General features: G+C 49.6%; 2 protein-coding genes across 10 annotated transcripts in view; one reads left to right on the top strand and one right to left on the bottom strand.

The window, feature by feature from the left end:
* The window catches only part of TRRAP (transformation/transcription domain associated protein), a 111,355-nt gene extending 108,978 nt beyond the window's left edge, over positions 1 to 2,377 (top strand). For all 7 annotated transcript variants that reach the window (XM_068525247.1, XM_068525250.1, XM_068525248.1 and 4 more), the window contains one exon: positions 1,366 to 2,377. In XM_068525247.1, coding sequence (XP_068381348.1) covers positions 1,366 to 1,650 — 285 coding nt within the window. In that variant the 3' untranslated portion in view covers positions 1,651 to 2,377. The remainder of the gene's footprint in view (positions 1 to 1,365) is intronic.
* A 7,742-nt stretch (positions 2,378 to 10,119) lies between these two features.
* Positions 10,120 to 13,637, bottom strand: part of SMURF1 (SMAD specific E3 ubiquitin protein ligase 1) — a 100,515-nt gene continuing 96,997 nt past the window's right edge. For 2 of the 3 annotated variants that reach the window (XM_068565224.1, XM_068565222.1), the window contains 2 exons: positions 13,062 to 13,146; positions 10,120 to 11,557 (listed from right to left, as the gene is read on the bottom strand). In XM_068565224.1, the coding sequence (XP_068421325.1) occupies positions 11,458 to 11,557; positions 13,062 to 13,146 (185 nt within the window). In that variant the 3' untranslated portion in view covers positions 10,120 to 11,457. The remainder of the gene's footprint in view (positions 11,558 to 13,061; positions 13,147 to 13,637) is intronic. The other variant, XM_068565223.1, reaches the window with a different exon arrangement.

Raw genomic sequence — 13,637 nt, 5'->3', positions numbered from 1 at the left:
GGGCCCTAAATAGACATGACACGTGACACAAATAGTGAACCCCTGTGAGATGCCACGTGGCAGATGCCCTTTGCCACGCCAGGGCTGTGACACTCTGCGCCCGACACTGTGCTCGGGGAGGACAGACAGGGATTCAAATCCAGTTCATTCTCACCCTGATCCTGTCTCTCCACAGCTGGGGACGGAGCACAATTTACTTTATTTTTTCTTTTAATTTCTGAGACCAGCTGTACTACTATTCGTTTGTTTGTTGTTTTCCCAGATAAGCAGTTTGTGTCTAGAGAAGGCTTCAGACACCAGTTGCTTTCGCAAAACACTACATAGAACAGGCTTTACATTACAGAATAATCTCTTAGCTGTGAGCCAGAACTTTGTGCTCTTTTTAATCTTCGGCTGCACATGCCCATCAGGGTGGGGCGCTGCTGTGGGGTGCAGTGATGAGCCCCGCGGTTCCTCCTTGAGAAGGGAGCCTGCTCTAATGCAGGGAACGGCAGCGCACTTTTATCCACTCTGGCTTCAGGCTTGAGATATGAGGTTCTCATTTGCATAGAAACAATTGTTCTGGAAACAGGGTAGTCCTTAGAGTGGCATTTAATTGAAAACTTTAGAAAGAGTGAAGAAGGCCCTCCATGTATTGAAGACCTGTTACGACTTAGAAAAACACCGGGAGTTACTCTGCACGGTCTGAGCTGTTGTAGACGGGAGGGAACTGGGCCTTCTCCAAACTCTGGGCCCAAATGTAGTGACTGCCTTTACGTTAGGCTAATATAGAGACCATGCTGTGTGGGAATCTCCTTTAAAAACACATTCTGTTGGGGCCAAGTAACACAGAATAAAACCCTCAGCATGTCAGTCGAAGTTAACTTTTAAGCAGCCCTGGTGCCTCACGAAGCTCCCGCGTCCTTTGATGGTGACGATGGGCTGAGGTCCCGTGTCGTGGTTCAGGAGGACCTGTGCACGGCGTGTCCGTCGTGGGCACGCCATCTTGTCGGTGACGTCAGTGCCGCCGCTGGCCTCTGGGTCCCCGGCCCTTCTCCAGTCCCCTCCCCCGGGTGCTGCTCACCTTCCTGCTGCGGCCACCACCTCCCTCCCTGTGGACCCGGTTCCCACAGTTCCCTGACCCCAGGGGGAGCAGCAGCCGCTGGCCCCTCCCTCCCTCCCCCTCCCGCTTTCTTCAGCTTAGACATCCACGGGGTGTTGTCACGCGCGCCTGGCTGCGGCGGCCCCCCCAGCGTGCCTGTGGCGCCTGGCCCCGGTGCTGAGGCTGATGGCCCGTCGGCCGCCATGGCTGAGCCCCTCACTGGGGAGCCGCCCTCGGGGCTGTTGTTGGTTAAGCGCGGACCGTTCTGTTCCCTCCCCACCCAGGTGGACGGCATCCTGAAAACCGTGCTTCGGGACGAGATCATCGCTTGGCACAAAAAGACGCAGGAGGACACGTCGTCTCCTCTGTCAGCCGCCGGGCAGCCCGAGAACATGGACAGCCAGCAGCTGGTCTCCCTCGTCCAGAAGGCCGTCACGGCCATCATGACCCGCCTGCACAACCTCGCCCAGTTCGAGGGCGGGGAGAGCAAAGTGAACACCCTGGTGGCCGCCGCCAACAGCCTGGACAACCTGTGCCGCATGGACCCCGCCTGGCACCCCTGGCTGTGAGCTCGGCCGCGGTTGGCCGGGAGGGCGGTGGTTCCCCTGCTAGCCGGAGGGGCGTGAGCATCAGGAAGGTGAGGCCATTCGAGGTGGGAGCGGAGACTTAACTTACCCACGGCTTTTAAAGTAACCGTTAAAGAAGCCAGGATTCCCTGGTGTGGAATTTGTGAATTCTTTTTTATCGAGTCCCTCCCTCCGCGTGAATGTACAGATTGAAAACGCCGCTGTGTCGTCGTTTTTAACTTTCAGAAGTTACACCTCCCAGGAGCTTCGTGCTTTTGTACAGAACTTTGTAACAAGTGTACAGAAAACCCACTTCGTTAGAGAACAAGGAAATTGTGAACAAACTGTGTTGGATTTTCTCTGAGCACAAACTTTTACGCTGTACGTAGCCAGCCTCGGAGCCTCCCTGAGCAGCCGACCGGATGGATGAGGCCCGGGCCCCCAAGGGCCGCCCGCTCCCCCGGCGTTCGGAGTCTGACTCCTCTGGGGAAACAGAACTGGAGAGCTGGCGGTGAGCCTTACTTTACAGGCTGGCTCTTTGGATGTCTTCTAGACATTTGCTGTCAGTGTACTTGGGGAAAAAGGAACACTTTCTCCTTCTTAATTTAGAAAGAAGCAACGAAGGTTTGTTCGTTAACTCCAGTCTGTTATGTTCACGTTTTTATAAATATGAGCCTTGAGAATGTTCTATCTGAATTTGTACAGTGTGATTTTTTTAGAATAAATATTTTATAAAAGGATGCGTTGTTTCTGTAAGGTGTTCCCTCTGCCCCTCAGGGCCCCGGGCCAGCGCAGGCTGTGCCCCAGTGTGGCTCCACGGTGACGGTCACGTGCGTCCAGGGAGGGTCTCGGCTGGGACTTGGGTCTGAACCACTCGGCGTGTTCTGTGATGCTGACCAGAAGTGCTGGTCCTGACTGATGGCGTCAGAGATGCCCAGGGATCTGGTCCCTTCCAGCTGTGTTCGCATGTTTCAGGGCTGCTGCTGTGTAACCTGTGTGCGAAGGGGAGACGCCCAGAGGCCTCATCCCGGACCTGCGTCCCCGGCGGGGCTGTTCCCGGTGCCTGGAGCCCCGCTCATCGTCCTTCAGACCCTGCATCGGCACCTCAGGTACGGAGTGAACCAAGCAGCAGAGCCCTGCCCTGGAAAACATTGGAGGGACGGTTCCCCGGCGCAGGCCGTACTGTCAGCAGGACGAGAAACTGAGGCAGGGCGGAGGAAGGGGTTGTGACTTTAAAATTACGATTCTGAATTTAAAAGGACTCGCCCCTTTGGGAAATGTACCACGTGTGCCGTGAGGAGGACAGCCTCTGAACAGCTCAGGGCCCAGACAGCAAGGCCCCCTCGGGGCCGGGGCCCTCGACCCCCAGGCCTGCCCTGTACCCCAGTGTCCCAGGCTAGCACAGGGTGAAGCCTGCAGCTGAGTTCGCCCAAACCTCACCGCAAGTCCAGTGCAGGGGGCGTAAACAAACGTGCTAGAAGCAGCGAAAGCTTGAGACTGTGGTGGCGCTGGGTTAGGACTGGGGTGCCAGCGCATTTGGGGCGGGTGGGACCAATGGCTACAACTTGAGGCCACCATGCTGGTCTCCAGTCCTGGGAAACAGGTGGGCCCACAGCCCCTCCACTGCACGGAGAGGTGCCGCTCAGGGTGAGCAGCGCCTCCACGGCCCAGAGTCCCAGAGCCGATCGTGGAGGAACAGCCTAAACCTCATCCAGCTTGACTCTGGCCCCCGAGGCTGCACCCTGGAGCACGGATAGAGGCCGAGGGGCCGGGTTTTGCCCAATTGACTGACTGGACTCTCCCATTTTTTCTTTTTTCTTCATAAATTTATTTATTTATTTTTTGGCTGTGTTGGGTCTTCGTTGCTGCGCGTGGGCTTTCTCTAGTTGCGGCGAGCGGGGGCTACTCTTTGTTGCGGTGAGCGGGCTTCTCACTGCAGTGGCTTCTCCTGTTGCGGAGCATGGGCTCTAGGTGCACACGGGCTTCAGTAGTTGCAGCACGCAGGCTCAGTAGTTGTGGCTCGCGAGCTCTAGAGCGCAGGCTCAGTAGTTGTGGCGCACGGGCTTAGTTGCTGCGCGGCATATGGGATCTTCCCGGACCAGGGCTTGAACCCGTGTCCCCTGCATTGGCAGGCGGATTCTTAACCACTGCACCACCACGGAAGTCCCTCTCCCGTTCTTTCTTTGGAGCTAATTATGAGTTATTTTACAAATACTTGGCTGTTTTTTGTGAGGAAGCATCTTGGATTGCAGAATGACAGGAGCCTGTATCTAAAGTGACAGGTGTCATCGTGCCGTCAGGCTGGACGGCGAAGACGCCCATCTGTCTGACAGTCCTCACTGTGCAACAGGGTCTCGCGAGCCGGCGTCAGGACTCATTTGAAACAAGCCACTGAGTTGCCCTTGGGCGCTTGGAGAGTTGGCGTGGAGCCTGGTGGTCGTGTAGACGTGTGGATGGCGGTTGGGTGAAGGGAACATTTGTCTCTTAGCCTCGATAGTCGGGAGTCTGGAGTCGGTATCCTGGTGAGAAGGGCCCGGGTTCCATGCCAGGCTCGCCCACACTGTGTCCCAGGCACTGACCCTGGTTCCTAGGAAAACCAACCTCTGAAGAGCCAGGGCAGGAGAGAGTTCCCCGCCGGAGACGCAGCATCTCCCGAGTGCTGCCTGTAAGTCGGAGTTGAGAGTCCTGAGCCAGTGCTTCAGTGACCAGGAGCCTCTGCATTCTCCCCCAAGCGTGGCACTGCTGGGACCTGGGTCCTCAGGAACCAAGGAAGGTCAGAGAAAGAGGTCGTGTGGGGAACCACACATGGTATATGCCCCTGATTCTCCAATCACTGTTTCAAAGTTAGTACGATTATTAGACTTCTTTCTAACTGTGAAATATATACAACAGAATTTACCATTTTAACCATTTTTGTGTGTGTACAGTGCAGTGGCATTGAGTACATTCACATCGTTGTGCAACCATCACCACCTTCCACCTCCAGACCTTTTTTTTTTTATCATCCCAAACAAAAACTCTGTTCCCATTAAACACTGTCTCCCCGTCCTCCTCCCCCCAGCCGCAGGCAAACACCCCTCTACTTTCTGTCTCTATGAATTTGACTACTCTGGTAATCTTACATAAAAATCACAGGATATTTGTTCTTTGGTGACTGGCTTGTTTCACTTGGCATAATGTTGTAGCATGTGACAGAATTTCCTTCCTGTTTAAGGCTGAATAATGTTGCATTGTGTATATATGTCACATTTTCTTCACCCGTTCATCCATTGACGGGCACTTGGATTGCTTTCATCGTTCGGCTATTGTGAATAATGCTGGAATGAACGTGGCTGTTTTGGGGGGAGTCGAAATACCCCTGTTCAGCTCCCAACTTTCAATTCTTTGGGGAATATATACAGAAGTGGAATTTCTGGATTGCATAAGGTAGTTCTATTTTTAATTTTTTGAAGAACCTCCGTATAGATTTCCAGAGTGACGGCACCATTTTACATCCCCACCAGCAGTGCACAAGCGTTCCAATTTCTCCACATCCTTGCCAACACTTGTCTTCTGATTAAAAGAAACAAACTTTTTTTATTATAAGAACCATCCTAATGGGTGTAAAGCAGTATCTGTCTCATTGTGGGACTGGTTTGCATTTCCGTCATTATTAGTGATGTTGAGCATATTTTCATGAGCTTGTTGACCACTTGTATCTTATTTGGAGAAATACAAATTCAAATCCGTTGTTCATTGTTTCTTTTAAGTTGTAGGAGGTCTTTATATATTCTGGATATTAAGCTCTTATCAGATACATGACTTAACAAATATTTTCTCCCACTGTTTGGGTTGCCCTTTCATTCTGTTGGTAGTGTCCTTTCTTGCCCAAGTTTTAAATGTTTATTAAGTTCAGTTTATCTAGTTTTTCTTTCGTTGCCTGTGCTTTTTCGTTTCATATCCAAGGAATCATTGCCAAATCCAATGTCATGAAGCTTTTCCAACTGTGTTTCTTCTAAGAGTTTTATAGTTTTAGTTCTTACATTTATGTCTTTGATCCATTTTGAGTTAATTGTTATACATGGTGTGAGGTAAGGGTTCAGCTTCATTCTTTCACATGTGGATATCTGGTTTTCCAAGCAACATTTGTTGAAAGACTGTCCTTTCCCATTGAGTAATCTTGGCACCCTTGTCAAAAGTCATTTGGCCGCATGCAAGGGTTTATTTCTGGGCACTCTATTCTATTCCATTGGTCTGTATGTCTGCCTTTTTGGCAGCATCATACCATGTTTATTACTGTAGCTTTGCAGTAAATTCTGAAATCAGGAAGTGTGAGACCACCCACCAAATTGTTCTTTTTAAGATTGTCTTGACCAGTTGGGGACCGCTGTGATTCCACATGAGTTTTAGGGTGGATTTTTCTATTTCTGCAAAAGCGTTGTTGGGATTTTTATATAGGTTTGTGTTTGAATCTGTAGATCGTTTTGGGTAGTAATGACGTCTTAACATCAGTAAGTCTTCTTACTCGTGATCCCAGAGTGTCTTTCCATTTATTTGTGTCTCCTTTCTTTCACTTTATAGTTTTATTGTATAGTATAGTATATACTAGTATTGTATAGTATATTTATTATTTATTATTCATTTATTTATAGTTTCAGCGTACAAGTCTTTTATTTCCTTGGTTAAGTTTATTCCTATTTTATTCTTTTTGATGCTACTATAAATGGAATTGTTTTCTTAATTTCTTTTTCAGATTGTTCATTGTTAGCATTATAGGAACACAGTTGGTTTTTGTTTGTTGATTTTCTATCTTGCAACTTTGCTAAATTCATTTTTTAGTGTTAGCAGTTTTTTGGTTTGTTTTTATCGGGAAGAAAACCATTTATTTTAAAATAGTGTTGGCAAAAATTTTCTTTGGAAGAAAACCATTTTAGTTGTTGGACAAACGTGGTAAAAAGTATGAAAAGATAGGCTCCTAGTTTCTTGAAGGAACGATAAGAACCAAGTAAGAGCTCTCTGAAATGCTTCACTTAAAAAGAGGATCATGGGGGGATAGAATAAAAGATGTAAGTTGGGTCTTGAGGAAAAGGTGGGACTTGAGAAACATGGAAAAAGACAGGAGCGAACCAGGAGACAGTCTGCACAGGTGGTGGATACTTCAGGAGGGACCAAGGAGTATTTCGATGGGCACCTGGGCCACCTCTGGCTAATGAACCAGCTAACTGGGATGGAGGGGAGAGGAGAAGGTCAGAACCACGGGTAACAAACACTGGATTATGAGCCACTTGTGAGCTGGTGCTGAAGTTTTCACCCATCATTAGAAAAATCAGTGCACCAAAGTGAGGTCTTCATAAAAGACAACCAAAACAATAGTCTTTTACTGTGAAAAGGTTTGATGTTAAATGTCCTTTTTAAATGAAATGTTGGTGATACAGATGATTTTTATCTGGTAAGTATATTTTACTGGTCTATAAAACAGAAAAGTTTGGGAAATACTAGTCTAAACATGTCATGGCTATATGAGATTCCTTATCACTAAAATAGTGTAAGATATTTTTCACCTGTAGCTTATATTTAATTCCAAAATCTAATGAAGAGTCCAAAAAAAAAAAAAAAAGTGTGGGCCTATATCATGTATGTGTATAGATTAAAAAGCTTAAATAAAACACCACCAAGTAAAATTCAGGACTATTTTTACCCCTATGCCTCATAATTGTAATATGATAAAACAATTGTGTGTGACACAACCTAGTTATGTTATTCTTTTTTATATTTTTGCATAACATGTATTCTTTTTAGTGAATTATCTAGTTACTATATTCATCTTGAACCTACCTGTCTACCTTCAAATATACTTCACCTATAATGTAAGAATCTTACAACTAACTGTAGACTTCCATTTCTACCCCCCATCCTTGGTGCTACTGTTACATATTTTATTTCTATATATGATATTAACTCCACAATACATCATTATTATTTTTGCACTAGACCATGCATTCTTTTTTTTTAAATTTATTTTATTTTTTAATTTTATTTTTGGCTGCATTGGGTCTTCGTTGCTGCGTGCAGGCTTTCTGTAGTCGTGGCGAGCTGGGTCTCCTCTTCGTTGCAGTGCGCGGGCTTCTCATTGTGGTGGCTTCTCTTGCAGCGGAGCATGGGCTCTAGGCATGAGGGCTTCAGTAGTTGTGGGGCGCAGGCTCAGTTGTGGCACAAAATTTTGGTTTTTTATGGCTGAGTAGTATTCCATTTTATATATATATATATATATATATATATATATGTACCACATCTTCTTTATCCATTCGTCTGTTGATGGACACTTAGGTTGCTTCCATATCTATCATCTTGGCTATTGTAAATAATGCTGCTATGAACATGGGGGTGCATGTATCTTTTCAAATTGGTGTTTTGCTTTTTTTCAGGTATATGCCCAGGAGTGAGATTGCTCTATTTTTAGTTTTTTGAGGACCCTCCACTGTTTTCCAAAGTGTTATCAATCTCTCCTACAATTCTAACTGTAAGTAAGTTTGCCCCTTTTCTTTAGAAGACCCTTGCCAGACCACTGACTTCCTGTCTTATGGGATGTAAAAAAAAAAAAAAAAAGCTGTTCCACACCAAATAACAGACGCCAAAAATGTAAAGTTGTGAGTTTATTGCATATGTAACAAAATGAACCTGACCGCCGGGGTCCAGCCTGCTGTACAATCACTGTTTGTTTTGTGTTTCCAGCTGGTTCTATAACCACATTAAATAGAACTAGTATTTCTTTAAATACTTTTGATTTTGACATAAAACAGAACATTTAGTGTACAACTTTCACAAAATAAATCAGCAATAAAAACAGTGGGAAGGATAACAAGGATAGCAGCAATACTTAAAAACAAGACGTTACAAAATAAATTAAAAAATACATTATAAAGTGGTTGAGAAACAAAAATAAACAAATTTTTAAAATTCATACTATGTTTTGGGAAGGCTGCCGTGCGGCACACACCTGGCTGCGGACGGGGGCGGAGGGGCGTTTTTCTCGGACAGCTCCGATCGGAGGACCACCTGACCTGCATTTGGACCACGCGGCCGGGCAAGCTCTGGGGCCGCAGTTCCAGGCGCTTCTCCCTGCGGGTCAGGAGAGCTCCGCTCACTGTCACCCCAGAGCCCCTCCGTTCTCCCCACAGCACTGGCAGAGCGGTGGTTTGCTACATCCCTGAGGGTCGGCTGATGACCGCTGGTGAGGCAAGCCTGGAAATCGGGCCCTGAAGCATCTGGGCAGAGAGCTGAGGGGACCAGGTGGGTCGCTGGGGTTCCCGAGAAGGGCGACAGATGGGGAGGCTCCCGCAGACCCCAAAACCCACAGCTTGCCACACTATTCTTTGGTGGGGGTGGTCGGAGGGGGGGGAGTGTTCCAAAGGCCCAACCCACTGTGGACAGTTACGGTTCTAGGAGCAGTGCCACCGACAGCCCTGTTTGGCAGGAGTGACCTGGAGCTCCTGAAGGTTCTGCTGTGCCAGGCTCCACAACAACCCACGCAGCTGGTGAGGTGCCCGCGTCCCAGTACGAAAGCAGAGACCCAGGCCTTGCGGGCAGGAAAGTCGAGTGTCCCCAGCAGCCCGTGGAGGAGCCAGGACGTGAGCCTCTGGATCTTGCCGAGGGGACACCTGACACGTGAGGGCGGCCTGGGGCCGGCAGGGGCACTGCCCACCCCACCCCCCCAGCCCCCGCCATCAGCAGGAAGGCAGCTTTAAAGGAGGCAAATGGCACATTCCTGCTTCCAAGTCTTTCCAACCACTAAGACCCTTGTTTCCTTCCTAACTTACTGCGGATTTTGGCCGACACCACAGGGTAACTGGGTGGGCCTTCCCCCCTCAGTCTTGAGGGCCTCAGTTCCCGGATGGAAGTCTCCTCCTTGCGGCTTAGGTCCATGTTACAGAGGAGACCTGTCTGGCGGGGGAGAGTGGGGGGTCATTTCCTCATTCCTCCAGAGGCGGACCCACGGCAGCCAGCTTCCAGGACGCCCAGAAGGTGTCATGGTAAACGAGACACAGGAGAAGCCCAACGGGCGAGGCAGGACCTCGGAAAGACTCAGCCCGCAGTCCAGCCTGGACGTTCTGAACGGATTACATTCTCCTTCTGCAGCCAAGGCATCCTTCCTATTCTAGAACCTCAGCAAGTCACCCAGAAGCACGGCTTTCTCTCGCTCCTGGAACCTCCAGCCAGCGAACTCTGGCCCACCACTGGCCGCTTCCCGGTCAAGCAGAAGAACCACAGCAAGATGCAGAGGGTAAGTAAGTACGCCTCCAAACCTAGCACCGTCCACAGGTATTAGTAACAAAAAGAACAGACGGGACAGTCGGCCAAAAAGCTCCTTCCAAACCCACCTCAGACCCACAGCTGGATCCCAGCACTGAACTCGGAACCTTACAACAAAACTTCAACAGTGAAATGTCTTGCTAATGAATTACCCTGCACTCGCCCCCACCCCCCCGCCCCAAACAAAAACCACCACCATACGGGAGAACTTGCTGCCACTGCTGTTTTTCTGCTGAACTTCAACTATCTGAAATCAAACCACTTTGTTAAAATACTATTTGATCTTCTGTGCAAATTGGGAAATAATGGTGGTAGAAATCTAGGGTCAAGGCTTGCTTTGGCCTTGCTCATCATCTGGACAAGGTAAAGGAGCAGCAGTTGTCAGTGTCACCATCAGACGCTGGGGAAACGGGCTGAACGTGTCAGGGTGGAGTGGCCCCTCTCTGCCGTCAGGTTTCCATCCACGTCCTGCTGCTTGTAAACGAGTAGCCTGGGGTGGATTTAGGTCACGGAGGTTATCCGTTGTCTCTCTCCCTTTCCAGCTAGTTTGCACCGAGCCAGCAGCTGCCATGCTGGAATTCTGTTCTACTCGTTTAGTCCTCAGTGCTTTCCGCAGAGTGGTTTCTTAGCATCCACGTGGCCCAGTCGACGCCCTTCCCAGTGCAGGTGGGGGCAGCAGCCACGGCCTGCGCCTGGCTGCGTGGGTCTGAGGCTGGGTTTGGTCTGCTTGTTTATAAGCTCTGTTATGTGGTGTTTTCGCTGGGAAAATATCTCAAACTGGATAGATAACGTGGCTAAAGGGACTCTTAAGAGGAAAGATCGTTTTTCTCTATGCAAAACACATTCTTCAGCCAGGAAACCCTGAAAAGAAATAAATACCCAGGCCTCCAGCACAAGCTGCCCCGATTCCCTTACCTTTCCAAAAGGGAAGCACAGTTTTGACGCCAGCTTCCTGCTGTGGCAGAATTCCAATAAGCATACATTATACGGTTATTGTTCAGTTAGAAATTAATCTGCTACCCAGAGCACGCTGCTAGGATGTGAAATTTGGAATTTGAGCTGCTGAACTTGAAAACCTCAGGTCTGCTTTGAGACAGAAGAGCTAGTCCAGCTACCCGGGCCGAACCCTCAGGCAGCCCCGCTCAGCTCCATAGCTGTGGGTCAAGACTCCTCTAAAGCCCACAGGGCAGTGAGCCTGTCACCAGAAGTGTTAACAACCGTAGCAGAATATCCTGTGTGACCGAAGCAGTGCTAAACCGGGCTGCGTTTTATTGGATGGGTGATGGAAGGTGGCGGAGGCGGGGGGGGGGGTTCTGTCAGTCAGGAGGAAGATATGGGTGAGAGCCACCAACTGAAGTCCCCCCGCCCCCCTTGCTCCCCCAACGAGAAGCAGGGGAGACAAGCCTTTCCCTTGGGTGTTCTAGGATTCCAGGGCCTCAGCCGGCTTCGCGGAGGCGCACAGAGAGCTGTCGCTTGGGGTCTGGTGGCCGTGAGCTAGCGTCTGCTGCCTTGGGCTGCACTTCACTCCACGGCAAACCCACAGGTCTCCTCCACTGCTGTCAGCAGCTTCTCATAGAGCTTCTCGTATGACTCGTAGGGTGGAATGTCGATCCGGTTAAAGCTGGAACGGGACAGAAAGGTGAGAGACTCACTGCTGGTGCAGCCTGGCCTGAGGACCCGCTCCCAGGACAGGGTCAGGGTCAGGGCCAGGCCACAGCAGAGCCTTTGCGGCCACAAGCACACACATGGTGGGGACAGGGCAGAGAGGACGGGAAAGCGTCTCATCCACCTAGTTCTCGGAGATGGAGGAGAGTTTTCCCCTCCCCTCTGTTGCTTTTCTGCTTCTTAGGCAAAGATTTTCAGTCAGTCAACACACAGCAAAACAAATCTTATAAGATCTTCCAAGTGAGTATGTCCTGGTTAGATTAGGACAAAGCTCTCAACTTGTTTTGTCTGTTGTTTTGGGGAGAAGTTACTTCTCAGACCAGGAACACCACGTTTGCAGAGCACTGCAATCCAGACTGGCTGCAGTCAAATCACCACTAACAATTCACTGCCTGTGTTTCTAATCCCCTGTGACTTAGATCTGAGAGCAAAATGGGGCAGTCTGGAGTATTTCCTGCAAAAACAGAAACGGTCTCAAAAATAATAAAACGTCAAATCCCTGATAGAGGATTAAACGACCGGGTTAGCATTTCCTCAGGGAAGTTCTTTCCCAAAGCTATGCCCAAAAGACACCTTTTTAGATGATATTACCTCATAACAAATCAAAAAATGCAAGATTCTGACTGAGAGGACATATAGTGCCTCTTGAATTACTAGAGGCTAAGTGACGGAGGATGGCTTTTGTCAAGAAGGAGTCGGGCTACACGGTGTGGAAGCTTTTCAGGGGGCTTAGCACTGCGGACATTCTTCACGTCCGTTTTACTCTAAGCACTAAACCATTAGAGGACACAGCCTGCCGGGGCGGGAGCAGCCCCGTGTGTCAGCATGCGGCACTCTGGGACGGCCACGCTGGGCGCAGAACCTGGGCCCGGGCAAGGCGCGTCCTCTATCTCAAGGACGTGGAAACCCGGTTCGATGTCGTGGACGGCGTGGGAACCCACAGCCTTGGCTCTCAACCAGGAACCTCCCGTCACATCACCATGCATCCCGGCAACATTTGGAACTGACTCTCGTGAACCAGAGGTGGCTCTCGGATCAAGAAATGGTTCCCAAAGTGCAGGTAAGTGATTTGATTTTAAACCACAAAGGAAATAACCCACTACAGATATTGTTTAAGTGAAAATCAAGGGAGGAAACATTTTTCAATACACAAGGTGCATCTGTCATACGCAGAGTTCTGAGAGGAAGAGACCAGTAACTCCAAACTTAAAACTGCAGTGTTCCCTCCTGACGGTGCACGTGTGCGCACACACGCACACAGGTGCAGCAGGACCCAGCGAAGTGACGACTGGAGCCGGGGAGCGGCTCCCAACGTCCATCACGTCTCCAGACAAAACTGGGTTCACGAAAGAGCCTCGTGCTGACCCTTACGTGCGTGCTGTCCCACTGCAGAGTCCAAGTAAGAAAACAGCTCAGAAAAGTCACGCACGGAGACAGGCTCCCAGGGCGCTGGTCCTTACCAGGTGTGGGCCTTGGGCAGGTTGTCTGTGTTCGCGTCGATCAGGTGGATGGTGAAGAGCCGCGGCCCTGCGGCGCCTGTAGAGCCTTACAAGACAACATTCTAGTTAACACGCTTCAGAGGCGGAGGCCGGGCCCTTGTCACCACCCCGAGGCCCTGGCGCCCAGGCGGCCGTCCTGCCAGAAGGTCACGGGGCTCACACAGCCACACGAGCCTCTGCCCGGTTTCAGGATGCACCTACCATGACCATTCAGTGACTAATACCAGACATTTTAGAAAATCGCAGGAGCAGGCAGAGCAAAGACGGAGACAGCTCTCCTCTCACACCCGACCGCGAGCCTGCTCTGAAAAGCAAGACCCTTAAAGCACCAGTAATTTTTTTTTTTTTTTTTAACAGAAATGTCTGTCTGGCAAGCAGGATATGGAGTCAGGAAACCTCCCCAGGCAGAGGCCCAGTGGAAGAAGAAAGACGCAAATGCTGGGACCAAAGCCCTAGGACGAGAAGTAACTTCTCTCACTCCAAGAGGAGGAGGAGGAGTCTACAAGGGAACGTACCCGTGACATCTGTCTGCTCTCA

The sequence above is a fragment of the Eschrichtius robustus genome, chromosome 16 (genome assembly GCF_028021215.1).
Source record: "Eschrichtius robustus isolate mEscRob2 chromosome 16, mEscRob2.pri, whole genome shotgun sequence".
Taxonomy (NCBI): domain Eukaryota; kingdom Metazoa; phylum Chordata; class Mammalia; order Artiodactyla; family Eschrichtiidae; genus Eschrichtius; species Eschrichtius robustus.
This window is presented reverse-complemented; position numbering and strand designations above follow the sequence as displayed.